The sequence below is a fragment of the Equus caballus genome, chromosome 2 (genome assembly GCF_041296265.1).
Source record: "Equus caballus isolate H_3958 breed thoroughbred chromosome 2, TB-T2T, whole genome shotgun sequence".
NCBI lineage: Eukaryota > Metazoa > Chordata > Mammalia > Perissodactyla > Equidae > Equus > Equus caballus.
Genome location: NC_091685.1, coordinates 111,579,381 through 111,597,170, shown reverse-complemented (window position 1 = coordinate 111,597,170; position 17,790 = coordinate 111,579,381). Strand labels below are relative to the sequence as shown.

General features: G+C 36.4%; 1 protein-coding gene and 1 long non-coding RNA gene across 2 annotated transcripts in view; one reads left to right on the top strand and one right to left on the bottom strand.

Annotated features, from left to right (window-relative positions):
• LOC138923083 (uncharacterized) overlaps positions 1-7,201 on the bottom strand; it is a 59,438-nt gene extending 52,237 nt beyond the window's left edge. The window contains exon 1 of the long non-coding RNA XR_011436207.1: positions 7,003-7,201. This is a non-coding gene — a long non-coding RNA (uncharacterized lncRNA). The remainder of the gene's footprint in view (positions 1-7,002) is intronic.
• Positions 6,944-17,790, top strand: part of ADAD1 (adenosine deaminase domain containing 1) — a 50,327-nt gene continuing 39,480 nt past the window's right edge. Inside the window, exons 1-5 of the mRNA XM_001503028.7 lie at positions 6,944-7,486; positions 7,863-8,042; positions 8,811-8,999; positions 11,396-11,563; positions 17,201-17,269. Coding sequence (XP_001503078.1) covers positions 7,871-8,042; positions 8,811-8,999; positions 11,396-11,563; positions 17,201-17,269 — 598 coding nt within the window. The 5' untranslated portion in view covers positions 6,944-7,486; positions 7,863-7,870. The remainder of the gene's footprint in view (positions 7,487-7,862; positions 8,043-8,810; positions 9,000-11,395; positions 11,564-17,200; positions 17,270-17,790) is intronic.

Below are 17,790 nucleotides of genomic sequence, written 5' to 3'. Positions count from 1 at the left end.
GTTATTGCTCATCAATCAGGCATGTCCCATGCCATCACAGCTACGATCTTGAAGAACAAGAACAAAGTGACGGAAGCTGTTAAAGGATCTGCTTCATTGAAGGCAACGAGACCAATAAAAATTCGAGACGGGCCTATATCAGACAAGGAGAAACTTCTAATGACCTGGATGGAAGACCAGACACAGAAGCGTATCCCTCTCAGCGTCATGACAATCACAGCCAAAGTAAAAGTTTGTTTGTGATGCTGAAAGAAAAGGCTGGATCCAACTACAGTGCTAACTCTGGGTGGGTTAAATAATTTAAAAGTTATTATCCATTACGTTATGTGAAAGTGAGTGGTGAGTCTGAGTACTGACGTGAAGGCAGCTGAACAATTTTTGGATACTCTAGATAAGCTGAGGAAAATTACTTGCCAGAGCAAATACTCAATGTGGAACCTCCCTATTCTGGAAATGAATTCCTGAAAAGACTTTGCCAGGTTTCAAGGCTTTTAAGGACAGGATAACAGTTTCGTTTGAGGGCAATGTTGCAGGCTACAAATTGAAACCCCTTGTGATCAGACACAGTGAGAGCCCCAGGGCCTTCAAGCATATTGACAAGTACACATTGCCAGTATACTAAAAGAGCAATAAGAAGTCATGGATGACCCAGCTCCTTTTCCAAGATGCCCTGCTGAACTGCTATGCCAGCAAAATGGAGAAGTACTGTTTGGAGAATAACATACCTTTCAAGATTTTGCTTACTGTTGATAACGCTCCCTGACATCCTCCTTTTCTTGGTGATCTTCATCCCAAAGTCAAATCAGTGTTTCTCCCTCCTTGAACTTGAACTTGAACCAATCGATCAAGAAGTTATAGCAGCTTATGAGACCTACTACCTGAAAAACCACTTTGCTCAGGCTATTGCTGCAACTGAGGAAGTCACTGATGCAATTTTGGAAGAATTACACCTATGACTGCATCAAGAACCCTTCTTAGGCTTGGGGTGATGCCACCAAGGAGTGTATGAATGGCATCTGGAAGAAGAAACTCAAGAGGTTTGTCCATGACTTCAAAGGATTTGCCACGGATGAGGAGGTTGCAAAAATCTACAAGGCTGTGGTTGAGACGGCAAATAATTTTAACCTGGATGTGGATGAGGATGACATTGAGGAGCTCCTAGATGTGGTTCCTGAGAAACTGACTAATGAAGAGTTGCTGAACTGGAACAGAAACGCATAGCTGAAGAAGAGGCAAGAGAAAAGGAAACTGCAGGGGAAGAAAAAGTACAACCCCCAAGAAAATTCACAGTGAAGGGTTTAGTAGAAGCTTTGCAAACCTCAACAAGCTCTTCAAAAAGTTCAAAAACATGGACCCCAAGACGAAAGGTTTTCATTAATAGAGAACCTTAATTAATGTTCATAGTGCATTATCTGTTTACAAGCAAATTCAAGATGAAGAAAACAAACCATGCAAATCACCATGGACATATTTCTGAAAAGAGTGACACCTTCTCAAGAAAAGCATCAGGTAGGTCCTTCAGGCAGTATTCAGAAGAAGGCATTGCTATCATAGGAGAGGACAACTCCAAGCATGCTATAAGCCCCTTTAACCTTCCCGTAAGACAAGATTTGGAGGTGGAAGACAGTAATACAGATGATCCTGACCCAGCATAGGCCTCGGCTAATGTGTGTGTTTGTGTCTTGGTTTTTAATGAGCAAGTTTAAAAAGCAAAGAAGAACAAAAAATTTTAAAAATAGAAAAAAGCTTATAGAATTAAGGATCTAAAGAAAGAAAATATTTTTGTACAGCTGTACAATGTGTTTGTGTTTTATGCTGTTACTACAAAAGAGTCAAAAAGTTAAAAAGCTTATAAAATAAAAAAGTTACAATAAGCTAAAGTTAACTTATTATTGAAAAAAGAAAATTTTTTTTTTATAAATTTAGTGTAGCCTAAGAGTACAGTGTTGATAAAGTCTCCAGTAGTGTACAAAATGTCCGAGGCCTTCACATTTACTCACCACTCTCTCACTGACTCACCCAGAACAACTTCCAGTCCTGCAAGCTCCGTTCATGGTAACTGCCCTATACAGATGTAACACTTTTTATCTTTTATGCTGTATTTCTACTGTACCCTTTCTATGTTTTAGATATGTTTAGTACACAAATACTTACAAGTACACAAAACACAAATAGTGTTACAATTGCCTATAGTATTCAGTACATAACATGCTGTACAGATTGATAGCCTAGCAGCAAGAGGCCCAACCATACAGGCTAGTTATGTAGTAGGCTATACCATCTAGGTTTGTGTAAGTACACTCTATGATGTTTATACAATGACAAAATTGCCTAACGATGTGTTTCTCAGAACACATCCCTGTCATTAAGCGACACATGACTGTAAAAGGCACCCAAATTGGAATGGAAGAAGTAAAACTGTTTCTATTTGTAGATGACACAGATATTGAAAATCCTAAAGACTCCACCAAAAAACTGTTAGAACTAACGAATTCAGTAAAGCTGCAGGATACAAAATCAATATACAAAAAAATATATATGGTTAAAAAAAAAATATATATATGGTTGCAATTTCTATACACTAATAAAGAATTATCAGAAAGAGAAATTAAGAAAACAATTCCATTTACAATTGTATTAAAAAGGATAAAATACCTAGGAATAAATTTAACCAAGGAGGTAAAAGACCTCTACACTGAAAACTATAAGACACTGATGAAACAAACTGACGATGACACAAATAAATGCAAATATATTTCATGCTCGTGAACTGCAAAAATTAATATTATTAAAATTCCCACACTACCCAAAACAATTTACAGATTCAATGCAATCCCTATCAAAACACCAACGGCATTTTTCAAAGAAACAGAGCAAACCTAAAATTTGTATGGAACTACGAAAGACCCCAAAAAGCCAAAGCAATGTTGAGAAAGAAGAATAAAGCTAGAGGCATCAAGCTTCCTGATTTCAAACTATACTACACAGCTATAGTAATTAAAACAGTATGATACTGGCATACAAACAGATGCATAGATCAATGGAACTGAACAGAGAGCCCAGAAACAAACCCATGGACTTATGGTCAATTAATTCATGACAAAGGAGTCAAGAATATACAATGAGGAAAAGATAGTCTCTTCCATAAACGGTGTTGGGAAAACTGGACAGCCACATGTGAAAGAATGAAACTCGATCTCTATGTTACACAACACAGAAAAATCAACTCAAAATGGATTAAAAAATTCAATATAAGACCTGAAACCATAAAACTCCTAGGAGGAAACATAGGTGGTAAGTTCCTTGACATATGTCTTACAATGATTTTTGGATTTGACACCAAAAGCAAAGGTAACAAAAGCAAAAACAAACCAGTGAGACTACATCAAACTGAAAAGCTTCTTCACAGTAAAGGAAGCTATCAAAAAAACGAAAAGGCAACCAATGGAGTGGAGAAAATATTTGCAAATTATATATCTGATAAGGGGTTACTATCCAAAATATATAAAGAACTCAGATATCTGAACAGCAAAAAAAACCAAACAACCTGATTAAAAAATAGGCAAAGGATATGGATAGATATTTTTCCAAAGAAGACATACAGACAGCCAACAGATACATGAAAAGGTGCTAAACATCACTAATGACCAGGGAAATGCAAATCAAAACCACAATGAGATATCATCTCACATCTGTTAGAATGACTATTACCAAAAAGATAAGAAATAACATTTGGTGAGGACGTGGAGAAAACAGAACTCTTGTGCTGTTGGTGGGAATGTAAATTGGTGCAGCCACTATAGAACACCGTATGGAGGTTCCTCAAAAAACTAAAAATAGAACTACCATACGATCCAGCAATTCCATTTCTGGGTATTTATCCTAAGGAAATGATAACACTAATTTGAAAAGACACCTGAAGCCCCAAGTTCTTTGAAGCATATTTACAGTAGCCAAGACATTGAACAACCTAAATATCCAATGAATTAATAAAGATGATGTATACACACACACACCCCCATATCCACCCCCACCCCCACAATGGAATATCATTCAGCCCTAAAAAAGAAGGAAATCTCGCCATTTGCAACAATATGGATGGACCGTGAGGACATTACTTTAAGTGACGTTAAGTCAGACAGAGAAATACAAATACCATATGATCTCACTTATAGGTAGAATAAAAAAAACCCTGAACTCATAGATACAGATAAAAGATTGATGGTTGCCAGGAGCAAGGGGTAAAGGGGGTCAAAAGGTACAAACTTCCAGTTATAAAATAAATTAAGTCCTGGGGATGTAATGTACAGCTGACTGTAGTTAATAATATTGTATTGTGTATTTGAAAGTCGTTAAGATTGTAGATCTTAAAAGTTCTTATCACAAGAAGGAAAATTTGTAACTGTGTGGTGATGGATGTTAATTACACTTATTGTGGTGATCAAATCAAATCATTGCGTTGTACACCTAATACTAACATAATGTTATATGTCAATTACATCTTAATTTAAAAAAAATTAGCAGAGAAAACATATTAAAACAAAACAAAACACCACAGTAATAACTGCTTCAGGAAAGATCCAAAGATGAATGAAAATTAGTGGGTGAAACTCCAGAGTGAAACAGGATATTTGCAAAGCCTCCAATTATCTCCCTCAAAATGTTTATTAATATGGTGGTTTTAACATATGTCCACAAATTCTGTGATACTCCACTCTTCAGAAGGTACACCTTGGTTTCCTTCTCCTTCTGTGTATGCTGGACTTCCTTCTAAAAGACAGTAAAGATAAAGGAAAACAGTAACTTTATAGTGGAGAAACCTGACAGACACAACTTTAACCAAGTCATCAAGGTTAACACCACCAGCAATAGTTGTTATCATGTACTCCCTGATATGCCATGAGAAGTGCATTTCACCGCTGTATGTCTTCCCAAATATCCTTAACTCCTATATAACCATGAGAAAACATCAGGCAAACCCAAATTGAGGGCCATTCTATGAAATATCCAATCAGTACTCTTCAAAGGTATCAACTATTCACAATAGCCAAGACTTGGACGCAACCTAGGTGCCCATTGAGGAATGAACAGATAAAGAAGATGTGGTATATATACACTAGAATACTACTCAGCCATAACAAATGATGAAATTTGGCCATTTGTGACAACATGGATAGACCTTGAGGGTATTATGCGAAGTGAAATAAGTCAGAGGGAGAAAGTCAAACACTGTATGATCTCACTCTACGTAGAAGATAAAAACAACGACAAACAAACACACAGCAGCAGAGATTGCATTGGTAGTTACCATAAGGCAAAGGGGGGTGGGGGAGGACAAAAGGGGGCATTAGGCTCACATGTGTCGTGATGCACTATAATTAGTTTTTGGGTGGTGAACATGACGTAATCTACACAGAATTCGAAATATATTACTAGGTACATCTGAAAGCTATATAATGTTATAATCCAATGTTACTGCAATACAAAAAAAAGATACTTCATAATGATAAAACATTTAATTTATCAATAAAGTATAAGAATTCTAAAAAAACCAAAAACCAAAAAACCCCCAACGGGTAAAAGCAACCTACTTTGCCCTAATAGGAACCCTAAATGTTATTATTAAATACAGAAAGTCCACAAGCTAAAAAAAAAAAAGGTATCAAGGTCATGAAAAACAAGAGAAGACTGAAAAACTATCAAAGAACACAGAAGATTAAGACGACGTGACCACTAAGTGCAATGTGGTAGCCTGGATTGAATCCTGGAATACAAAATGGACGTGAGTTGAAAAACTGGTGAAATCCGAATAACGCATGTAGTATACTTAGTAGTGTGGCAGCAACGTTAATTTCTTAGTTTTAATAAATGCGCTATGGTTATGCAGGATGTTATCATTACAGGAAACTGGATGGAAGCCTATAGAGGAAGTCTGTACTATCTTTACAGTTCTGTAAATCTAAAACTATTTCAAAATAAAACAGTATATACATATACTTCAAGAGTAATTTTTCACCATTCCTTTTACTTCTTGAGCTTCTATTTCCATGTCCCTCCTCAAATCTGATCCTGATACAATTATCTATTTTTGTCCTTATGAGTTTTATTCATCCTCCTTATCATACTTCTAGGCAACAACATTTGAATTTTTTAATATCCTGTAAGCCAAAGCCTCTAAATGTTAAGAAAGAAAAATTCTGGATTCAGTTATCATTACAATTATTAAGGGGTACTTGATCAAAGCAACATAATCTACACATTTTGATAATTACTAAGGAAAAATACATTTTATTGAAAATGCATCTGCTTAATGAGAGGAATGAGGCTTTTTCTCCCAATTAAGCCCATGTATTTGTGGATGGATATTACTTTTTGCTATAAGGAAGTACAATACCATCAAATTCTACTACTATTTTTTTATTTAAAAAAAACAGATTTAACTCTCGAGAAACCTTGTCTGTATAAAAACGTAGAGAGGCATTTAAATCTTGTTATAACAATGTCACTCAATTCCTTGAATTGCTTTTGGATTACGTGCCAAAACCTGTCTAGTAATTTACTATCAAAACTACTTTCAAAGATCAGCTGACAGTTCCAATTAGGGCCTCCTCCAACTTTTACTAGAGAATTGAAAAAGAACCCACATCGGGTCTGTCACTCAGATATAGAGCCATTAGCTCTCAACGCCCCGATCTGTTTTCACGATTGTGACATTGTTCCCCTTTGGGCTCCGCCAGTGGAGCTGCCACAAGAGTCCAACGCTGTTTTTTCCCATAAACAGGAAAGACACAGTCGAGACCCAGCCTGGTCCACTGGCATCTTCTCACAGTAAATACGCAAGTGGGGATAAAGCGAAGGGTTTCCTTGAAACCACCCACACACAGGTAACCTGGGGACAGCCCCTAAGCCCCCTGGGTAAGGAGGCCCCAATGCAACGGCCTCTGAGGATCGCAAGGGGTGGGGCGGTGAAGGGCGTGAAGAGGCAGAACTGCGCAACTCTACCTCACTTCTCCAGCAGTCAGGGCACCAGTGTCCACGCTCAGAGAACTAGGCCGGCACTGACGGGCCTCGAGCGCGTGCCACGATTGGTGCCTCCTCACTTGGCGAGCCAGTCTTTAAGCGTGGCCGGCATAGCGGGGGCACAGGCGCGGGGCGAGAGCGCAGCCTATGGAGCCGGCTGGTGATTGGACGAGGCGGGTGTGAGGGAGAGAACACAGGCCACAGAGACGGTTGGTGATTGGACAAGGCCGGGTGCGGAGCCGAGAATGCCGGCCGCAGAGACGGTTGGTGATTGGCTAAAGTGGGGCACGGGGGCGTCCCTCTGGGTCGTGCAGGGGCGCCGCGAGGACGCTTTTGAAAGACGCCGCATTCGCCGCGTGGCTCTCACGCAGAGCGACGTAAAGAGAGGTTGATACCCGGAGGAGGGAGCAACGGCGTCGGGAGCTGCGGCGGCCGGCAAGCCCGCAGTCTGCGGCCGGGCCTGCTGGTGAGTGTGAGCTGCCTGCCCGTCCGCGGGGTCCACCCGACAGGGCAGGAAGGATAATTTTGGTGGGTGGGGGTTGGGCTGGGCCTGGGGAGGCAGCCAACGGGCCGCTGCAGGCTCATGTTTCTGAATTTTCTTTTTCTCAGCTTTTTCCCTGACTCCTCCTTCTCCCTTTGTAGCAGTGCTTGTGGAAGGGAGTTGGAGAGGACAGGTTCCACGCCTACTAAAACTCTAGTCGCAAAGGCGTCGTGACGTCAGAGTGATTTAGCTCTTGTGTGAGTGTGTGTGTAAAGGCCATTGATGGAATTGTGGGTTTTTTTTTTATTTGAGTATTTTTGGTTTATTTTTCGTTTTCTGCCCACTTTCTTATAATTTGTAGGTGAGAAGATGTCTGGCAACAATGACTGGTTTCAGAGTTCCCGGGTCCCTAGCTTTGCTCAGATGCTGAAGAAGAACTTGCCGGTTCAGCCATCCGCCCAGACGGTAACTGCGCCCACGGGCTACAGCTCGGAGAGTTACTCCCTGTCGAATATGGCATCCAAGGTTACGCAAGTGACGGGTATGGGCTGCTTTTTCATTTGCGGTAATATCTAAGTTCTTTAAAATTCTAGAATGGCCAGTGAGTTCTGTTGAGCCGCTCGTTTAAATATTTCCTGGATATGTATCCGTTTACCTGTGGCCACGTCCCACCTGGAACCCGGATTTGACTTCCAGCGCTACTGTAGGAGGCCTGTAGAAATCCTTCCCCTTATGCTCACTTAATTGTTTTTTACCGCTTGACTGTTCACGTCGAGTGTGCCTTGCCTTTTTGGGGTGAGGCTGTTAGCCCCTTCAGGGAAGGAGCTGGACATAACACTGGTTTGTTCTCCACGTGGCACTCAGCACAGTGTTAAGTATACTGCAGGGACAAATACGCTTTAAAAATTCGATTGAATTCAGTGTGAAAAGTAGTATAAAATAGTCGGAAACAGAAACTAGGTTCTAGTCCCAGATCTGTGTCTTACTCCATTCTAGGCCTTAGTGACATTGTGCATAAAAGTGGCTTAGAGAGCCTCGGAAGACAATGACGTTACTGAAATTGAGTCTTTGATATCACTTAATGATATGATAGTGGTGGGGCTCCTTTGCAAAATAGTACTCTAGAAGATAGGTACAGTAACAGGTTGCACTTGTTGTGTGCTAAAATTATTTAGTAGAAACTTATTTGTAATGAAAATCACATGTGACTAAGTGTGTCTGGGACGGTCTTCCCTTTTAGGGAAAGGGTTAGTGCTTTTGCTTATTTTTTCATTTTACCAAATTGACAAGTGTAAACATTTATTTTTAGGTAATTTTCCAGAACCGTTCTTTTCCAAAGGTCTTTCATCTGTTTTAAATCCTGTCCTTCCTCCAAAAAAAATACCTAAGGAATTTATAATGAAATACAAACGTGGAGAGATAAATCCCGTGTCAGCCTTGCACCAGTTTGCACAGATGCAGCGAGTTCAGCTTGACCTTAAGGAAACAGTAACAACAGGCAAGTGCAAAATTATATCTGGTTATTACAATACTGGGAAACATTTTCCTGTTAAAAGCAGAGCATATAAGTAGTACTACATTTGATTATTTTCTATATTCTCGTAATGTTGGGGTTAGATAACTACTAGTATGTTTTGACAAGTATACTTCAGAAATTTTTGTATTCATGTTTCTTTAGCCTTTTGAGCCTCTGCAAATAACTCACATATACGAAATTTTTATAATCATTGAATTTTAACTTTTTGTGTATGGCTAGTTGAATTGAAATCTCATCAGCCTGGTGGATTGTTTTCAGATGTAAATACTAGTTGTAGAATAAACACGCTTTTGTAGGGATGTTAAATATTTGGACTGTGATTATTATCTTATGAGAAGGATTCTGTGATGATGATACCTAACAAAAATTATAGTCAAAATAGTACCTACATGCTTGATACTCAGGCTAAAAGTATGCGAGTCAAAAAAGCATAATCTTTTTAAAAATCTCTATATGTGTACATAATATGTGTGTGTGTATATTTTTGTCTTCATACAATATCAAGTAGTGTGGTTTCTTTAATTTTCTCTTCCTGGTACTATTGCCAATATGGGTCTCAAAGCATCTTTGCAAAAGAATTTGAAGTTTTTGAGATTTTAGTAAAGATTGTCATAGTGAAGTCAAGTTTCCAGTCTCTTGTTTTGGATGAAATAGTAGTAAACTAGCAGATGACCGAAATAGAATATTAATGTAGAAGGTGGAGTTTTCCTACGTCCTGTTACTGCAGGTTGGATTACTTCATGTGATCAATACTGTGAGCTTAATTTCTGTGTAATTAGTTAACTTTCCTCTATTCTTCTCAGACTGCTCTTGGAAAATGTAAACGATTGGTCAAGTAAGAAAAAAAATTGATCAGGGCAAATCTTCGTTGATCTGAGCAAAAACTGTTCGAAAACATAACCCATGACTGTTAAGTGTTTATTTTATGTGCATAGTACTAGTTGGGTAATCTGATTCAGTAGGTTTGGTAGTTAGATCAGTGTATTAGTATTTTTAACAAGCTCTACAGGTGACTTAGATTCATATTAAAGTTTGAGAACCTGGGATATAAACAGAATGAAGCTTAGAGACTCAGCACTCTGACACAGAGTACTTAATTAACAAATCTGATGTTTAATATCTCACACGTAAGAATCATCTAGGCCACTTGTTAAATATACAAAATATTCTCAGCTTTAGTAAATTTGGATTGGAACCCAGCTGATCATGAAGGAAGGAACGTGGGAAACTGAGGTCACAGACAGGAGGAGGAAAGCAGTTTACCTAGATACAGTCAGGAGTTGCTTGTAAAACCTTGATATACATCTTAAAAATAACTCCCAGAAGTTAATGTAATATATGAGAAGATAATAATAATGAGGCTTAGTGAAGTGACATTGTACCTTGCCATCCATAACTAGAGTGGAGACTTAAGTTTCCTAAAGGTCTTCTAAAGTCTGAATACCAACAAGTAAAACTTGAACTGGAAAAATCTTTGGCCTGTAAATTTAGAAGATGATTCCATTTCATTTTTCATCAGGCAAATATGAAAACTAGGTAAAAGTGTGTAGAGGTAATCCTTATAGGAATTTTTGATGACTAGACATTCAGTTTAATTCTCTAGCATGTCTTTTATTGTTTATGTTTTGGTTTTCCTTGTGAATTCCCTCTGTCTACCTGCCTTAAGGTTATGGTGGGTTGAGTTGCTTACCATGACTCCCTGATGGTGCACAGAGTTTCTTCAAAGGGATCTCTTCTGTTCTGGAGCTTAAAAGAGTATCGGGGCACTCATGACATGGGAAAAATTCAATTTTATTGGTACAGTCATATGTCACTTAATACGGGGATACAGTGAAATCATCTTGTACGAACATCATAGTGTACTTACACAAACCTAGATTGTATAGCTTACTACACACCTAGGCTACATATGGTACTAATCTGATGGGACTACCATGGTAATGCAGTCCATTGTTGACTGAAAGGTCGTTATGCAGTGCATGACCGTATTGAAGTTTGAAAGGAGAGATGTTGACAGAGGCTCCACATTGTACTTCTCATTGGGTATTCTGTATATATTTGGATTATAGGCTAGGCATTATACAAGACACTGTCTCTCCATGTATGACCTGTACTCTAAAGCTGGCACTACCACTCATGCTGAATCTGGAGCCAACCTGGCTGCTTGAAGGATTCCTCAGAATTAGTTGAGGGGCCCACCCAGCTTTACTTGTAACCTGTACGGGCACTACAAAAAGTCTGATAGGCAGAGATAGTTTTCCAGAATTTTTGTATTGGGATATTTTCCTATGTAATAGACATCTTTTGCAAGATCATACTGTGAAGTATTGGAGCATTCATTTGAGTTCTTTTTCAAGGTAATGTTATGGGACCATATTTTGCTTTTTGTGCCGTGGTGGATGGTATTCAATACAAGACTGGACTGGGACTAAATAAAAAGGAGTCTAGATCCAATGCAGCAAAATTAGCTCTTGATGAGCTTCTACAATTGGATGAACCTGAACCAAGAATTTTAGAAACATCAGGTAAATATTCTTGATTATAAAGTATTCTTAAAATTAGCATTTTCCAAAAGTGATCATCTGAAAGATTTATGTTAATGAATAGTTAACTTGGCAACTACAAGATAGAAGTAGCAGGATTTGAATAATTTCTTTCCATTGCTATCTGATTGCTGACATATTTAGTAGTAGTTAAAATGCTGTTGTTTATTTCAGCACCAAAAAAATATAAACATGTTGCTGAACTGTCTGATAAGTTGTCAAGTTGTCAGTGGATTCGAGTCCTGACACTTGGTTTTCTTTATAACTTACTGGATTCTTATTATGCACGTAACACTGTGCATTTAATACTTAGAGATTTTTAATGCTGTTTTTGTCATGTTTGCCTATGTTAAATTCAGTAATGGTAGAGTTACTTAAGAAAATAATGGCCTAAAGTAGTATAGCAAATAGCTTATGAGTGTAAACTCCAGAATTAGATTGCTCAGGGTGGAATGTTGAACCTGGACAGACAAGTTATTTGCCCTCTAAGTTTCATCATTTGAAAAGTGGAGACAATGATAGTAACTACATCGTATGGCTGTCATTAGGATTAAATAAATAATTCATGCAAAGCCTTTAACTAGTGCCTGGTGAATAATACATAATCAAATAATAGTAGTTCTTATTAAATATTATTCACTCTGAGAAATATGTTAGCATGTTATATATGTTACCATAGTAGGCAGTTTTTGTCAATATTCTTTTCATGTTAGATTATATTTGAGTTTACCTGTAAATGAGACAACTTTAAAATTTGTTTGATTTAAAGTGGTGATAAATGCATTCTTTTAAAATTCAAATCATTACTTTATTCTACTACTGGACTTTTCTTGTTTGTTGGTTTTGTCTATTTCAATTTTTATTTTGGAGTACTTAAGGTCATTTTGTCCTTTCTCTAAGTTGAATTCTTGTTTCATATGTTTTTATTTTTCTGTTAATTAAAAACAAAAGGGATTTCTCGTTTTCAAATAGTTTGTCATACTTTGGATTTAATAGGTACTTAAGAAAATGTTAACTTTTATGTTATTTTCTGTTCACTATTTTTCAGATTTAATAGTTTTTTAGGGTTCGGTATGATGATTTTGGTAAATGTCTTATACATTCTGTCACTATAAATGTCATTTTATCTTTTTTTAAAATACTTGGATTTGTTTTTTACATGTTATTTGAACTATAAAGAGCAATGATGCAATGATTTCACTTTTGTTGTAGAGTATACTTTTCTAATTCAATATAAAATTACTCCTTTTTATTTTATGTGTATATTTTATATATATATATTTCATCTTGAAATCTTTTTAATACTCATGATGCTACTTCTAGTTATTTTTTTGTGTTTGTCCAGTGTCTTTGACTATCCTTTTTTATTTTGTTTTTAATGATTTTCTGTTGGGCATAAAATTAGGTGGTTTTTGACATAATCAAAGAATATTTTAAGAGAAAATTTAACATTTGACTTTACTATAAACCTCTGATAAGCGTCATGTTATGGTTTCTTTTGATTTTTCCTCTTTTTTGTCATATGGATAATGTTTTCATTGATTTTTTTTCTTTTAAATATTTGGAAGGTAATGACTTTAACCTAGAAACCCATCTTTCTAATATGAAGTCAATTTTGACAATTTTGAGTCCTGATTTTATCATGTGATAACCTTACCAACTTTCGTGTTTGTCTGTCATTCATTTATTTGGTCTTATGCGTAAAGTGAATAAATCCTGCTTGCCTAGAACTTAGTATGACTAGTGGTTTATTCAGATTTATGTTTTTTTATAGATATACCCTTGCCTTTCCAGAGTGTTTAACAAGTTAATGTGAAATACAGAACCTGTGACAAATAATATTCTTAAGTCATTCCTTCAGTTTATTAATGGAGATTCTTTACATATAGTGATTATGTTATCAGCCATCAAACCACCTGGGTGTGTCCCTAGTTATATTTTCCCAGTTTCCTTCCAACCATAGCATGCAGTAGAATCAATAAATCTATCAGGATGTGCTATGTTCCAGGGACTGTAGGTAGGTACTGGGAATCTAGAATCAAATAAGACCTGTCCTGTACCCTCAAGGAACTAAAATACTTGGTTGAAATCAAGTTAAAACATATTTACAGAATTTCCCAAGCATCTCATTTAATTATCCAAAAAGGATATTTATGGTTGACTTCTCATGATAAATGCTTTTTCACTGTTTTCAAAATGTTTATTTAGGGCCAGCACTTGTTTTGCCTAGTGGTCTACAATCTTTAGAATCTTTACAATTCATGTTTTTAAGCAAGTGTTTTTTCTGTCCTTTGTGAAAATTAAGGTAGCATTTTCCCGTCTCCACTGACACGACTTTTATATTCACCATTATTTTCTCAAAAAGTGCCAGTAGTGCCTTAATTGAGACTAAAAGTTCTTTCAAAATATTTTTTCTCTTGGCACAGAGCCTGGAAATAATTTAGTTAGGTCATCTTTTCTCTTATAGTGAACTACACTTTCTTCTTTAAAATATTCGATCTGGACAACTGAGTTTAAAGATTGATTTTTCTTGTGAAAGGGTATAGAAGATGAGTCAATTATTTCTTCTCTTTGCTGTTAACCTTACATTAATTTTTCTAGTCTCCTCTTCCTCATTTATAACATAAAACTTAAAAAACTTAATTTTTTTCAAAATCCTGAACTCATCAGAATTATTTTTGATGTATATCTTCTTTCATATTTTGTACATGGTTTTTTTTAAGTATTTTTTTTATTAACTGTATAAAAACTCTTTTGCTTTAATTTTTTTCAAGGGCATTGTGATTAATGATAATATGTTAGGTTTTGGAAATCTTTCACACTTTGGCCCAATGATTTAGGAATCTAGCTCTAAGTTTAGTTTATTTCGATACCTCTTTTAAAAACATAATTTAAAAAGTTTTTAGTGTGGTAAAAATAACATAAAATAAAATTTTATAATGCGTGTATATAAAACATAAAATCTACCATCTTAGCCATTTTAAGTATATAGTTCAGTAGTGTTAAGTATATTTACTTTGTTGCACATCCAGTATCCAGAACTATTTTCATGTTACAAAACTGAAATTCTATACCCATTAAATAATTACTCATTCTCCACTTCATCAAGCCCATGGCAATTACTATTCTACTTTCTGTCTACTCTAGCTATCTTATATAAGTGGAATCATACAGTATTTATGTTTTTGTGACTGGCTTATTTCATGTGGCGTAAAGTCCTCAAATTTCATCCATTTTGCAGCATGTGTCAAAATTTCCTTCCTTTTTAAGACTTAATATTCTATTATATATATGTATATATAACAACCACATTTTGTTTATCTGTTCATCCATTGGTGGACACTTGAATTGCTTCAACTTTGCCTATTGGGAGTAATGGTGCTATAAACCTGAGTGTAGAAATATCTCTTCGATACTCTGCTTTCAGTTCTTTTGGTTTTATACCCAGAAGTAGAGTTACTGGATCATATAGCATTTTGTGTGTGTGTGTGAGGAAGATTGGCCCTGAGCTAACATCTACTGCCAATCCTCTTTTGGCTGAGGAAGACTGACCCTGAGCTAACACCCATGCCCATCTTTCTCTACTTTATATGTGGGACGCCTGCCACAGCATGGCTTGCCAAGCAGTGCCATGTCCGCACCCGGGATCCGAAGTGGCGAACCCCGGGCCGCTGAAGTGGAACCTGTGCACTTAACTGCTATGCCACCAGACTGGCCCTATCATATGGCAATTTTATTTTTAACTTTTTTGAAGAAATGCTGTATTGTTTTCCATGATGACTGTACCATTTTACATTCCTACCTACAGGGCACAAGGGTTCCAGTTTCTCCACCTCTCACCAACACTAGTTATTTTTTGTCTTTTTGGTAGTAGTCATCCTAATGGATGTGATGTGATATCTCATTGTGGCATTGATTTACTTTTCCCTAATGATTAGTGACAGTTGAGCATGTTTTCATATGCCTGTTGGCCATTTGTGTATCTTCTTTAGAGAAATGTCTCATTCAAGTCCTTTCTCCATTTTTGAATTGAGATGTTTGTTTTTTCGTTGAGTTTTAGGAATCCTCTATCTAGTCTGTATATCAATCCCTTATCAGATAGGTGATTTGCAAATATTTTCTCCCCTTCCATGATTTGGGTTTTTACTCTGTTAATAGTGACCCTTGATTCACAAAAGTTTTGAATTTAAGGTCTAATTTGTCCATATTTTGTTGCCTATGCCTTTGGTGTCATAGCCAAGAAAATCATTGCCAAATTCATTGTCATGACGCTTTTCTCCTTTGTTTTCTTCTCAGAGTTTTATGGTTTCAGCCCTTAGTTTGGGTCTTTGATCCAAATCAAGTTAATTTTTGTATATAGTGTTAGGTAAGGATCCAACTTTATTCTTTTGCATGTGGCTGTCCAGTTTTTCCAGCATCATTTGTTGAAAAGACCGTCATTTCCCCCATTGAATTAGGTATTGACACCCTTCTTGGGAATTCATTTGACCACATACATAAACATTTATTTCTGGGCTCTTTATTCTATTCCATTAGTCTATGTATCTGTTTTTATGCAGTCACTACGCTGTTTTGGTTACTGTCACTTTGCAGTAAGTTTTGAAATCAGGAAGTGTGAGTCCTCCAACTTCTTTTTCAAGATTATTTTGCCTGCAGTATATGGTGTTTTAAGATGCAGACCAACTTGTACAGTCACATTTTGTTTATTGAAATTATTTTTGTCTGATAAACAGGATTTAATATCTTTAGATTTCATTCTACTTGAGTGCTACTCACTTGAGTAAAAGGGAAAATTGCATATCTTTCTCTGAGTCTTTACAGTTCTGCTTATCTAAAGTCCAGAGTGTATGTATCTAACTATGGTCAGCATTTGCTTAAGTAATGTGAACCCCAAGATGACATTCTCAATCTCTCCTTGCTGGCTTCTGTATGTTCAACCAGTTTCTCATCTTTCTCAAAGTTAAGTCCAAAGTACAAGTTCTGTTTGCTTTCTTTGTCTTTATGAATGATTCTTGAGAAATACTACTTTAGTTGAACTTTTGCTCCTGGTGCCTCTTCATTTAAACTTTCCTGATCTTTTTTTGTTCCTTTGGTTTAGTGTCTTGTTCTTTTCTTGTTTTTCCTGGATTCTCTAACTTGGGAACCAAATTGGAAAGCTATCGCAAAGAATAGGACTAAGAGCTTTGAAAACTTTGTAGTATTCCCCTAGAAAACACTCTGGTAAAATAACATTAAAAATGATAATTTTTTACTTATTAATTTTCGATAGAATGTTAATTTTCAACGTTTTACATAGTATTACTGTAAATAGAAAATTGTTTTTAAGCATATAAATCAGGGTTTCATTTTAACCACTTTTCAGAACGTTGGATGTATTAGAAGCAAGCCGTATAGTAGAATAAGATTAGGAAACCCAAAAAGTGTTTGCATAATTGAGTTCAGTATAGGAAAGACATTTTATTGAGGCTGAGCTAATGGATATTTGATGGCCTAGAGTTGCCAGAGGTATTCAGAAAAAATAATCAATGTTGGATTGCTATTTTATTATAGAAAAGTGAGGTACCTGCTGTTTGGCACATTGAAGTTTCATGTTTCCTTATCTTTTTGTTATATTTACAGGTCCTCCTCCTATCCCTGCAGAACCTGTTACTTCACCCGAACCAGCATATGTTTCAAAAGTACATTATGGTAGGAAAGTCCTTTATGATCTTTCTTTTTAGAAGAGTAACCCAATTAAAAATTACAACATAATTAAATATGTATAGGTATGAAAATATACATTAATATTTTATCATTCAAACCTGTCACACTTCTACAAAGAGGAGAATTTTCTTCCATACTCTGCTAAAAATTAGAGGTGATAAGGAACAGAGAGGAAAGATTGAAAAAATGGCTTTTTTTCTATACGGAGATGGTTCATCAATTTTATGTAACTGCTTTTCTTGAGAATTCTTTGTTTTGGGTTTGTTATTAATGAAAACCAGTGACTCTCTGGTGCTTGATGGTTGGGGTATTTATTTCGGATAATTGCTTCACTTTCTTTAATGGCAATTAGTTGTCACTCAAGCCCAAGAAAACTACACCTGCAATTGAAGTTACTAGTTGTATGACCTAGGACCAATTGCTTCTTTGTGCACCTTAATTTCTTCATCTGTAAAATGGCCATAACAATAATTACCTCCTGGGGTCATTATGAGGATTAAATGAAT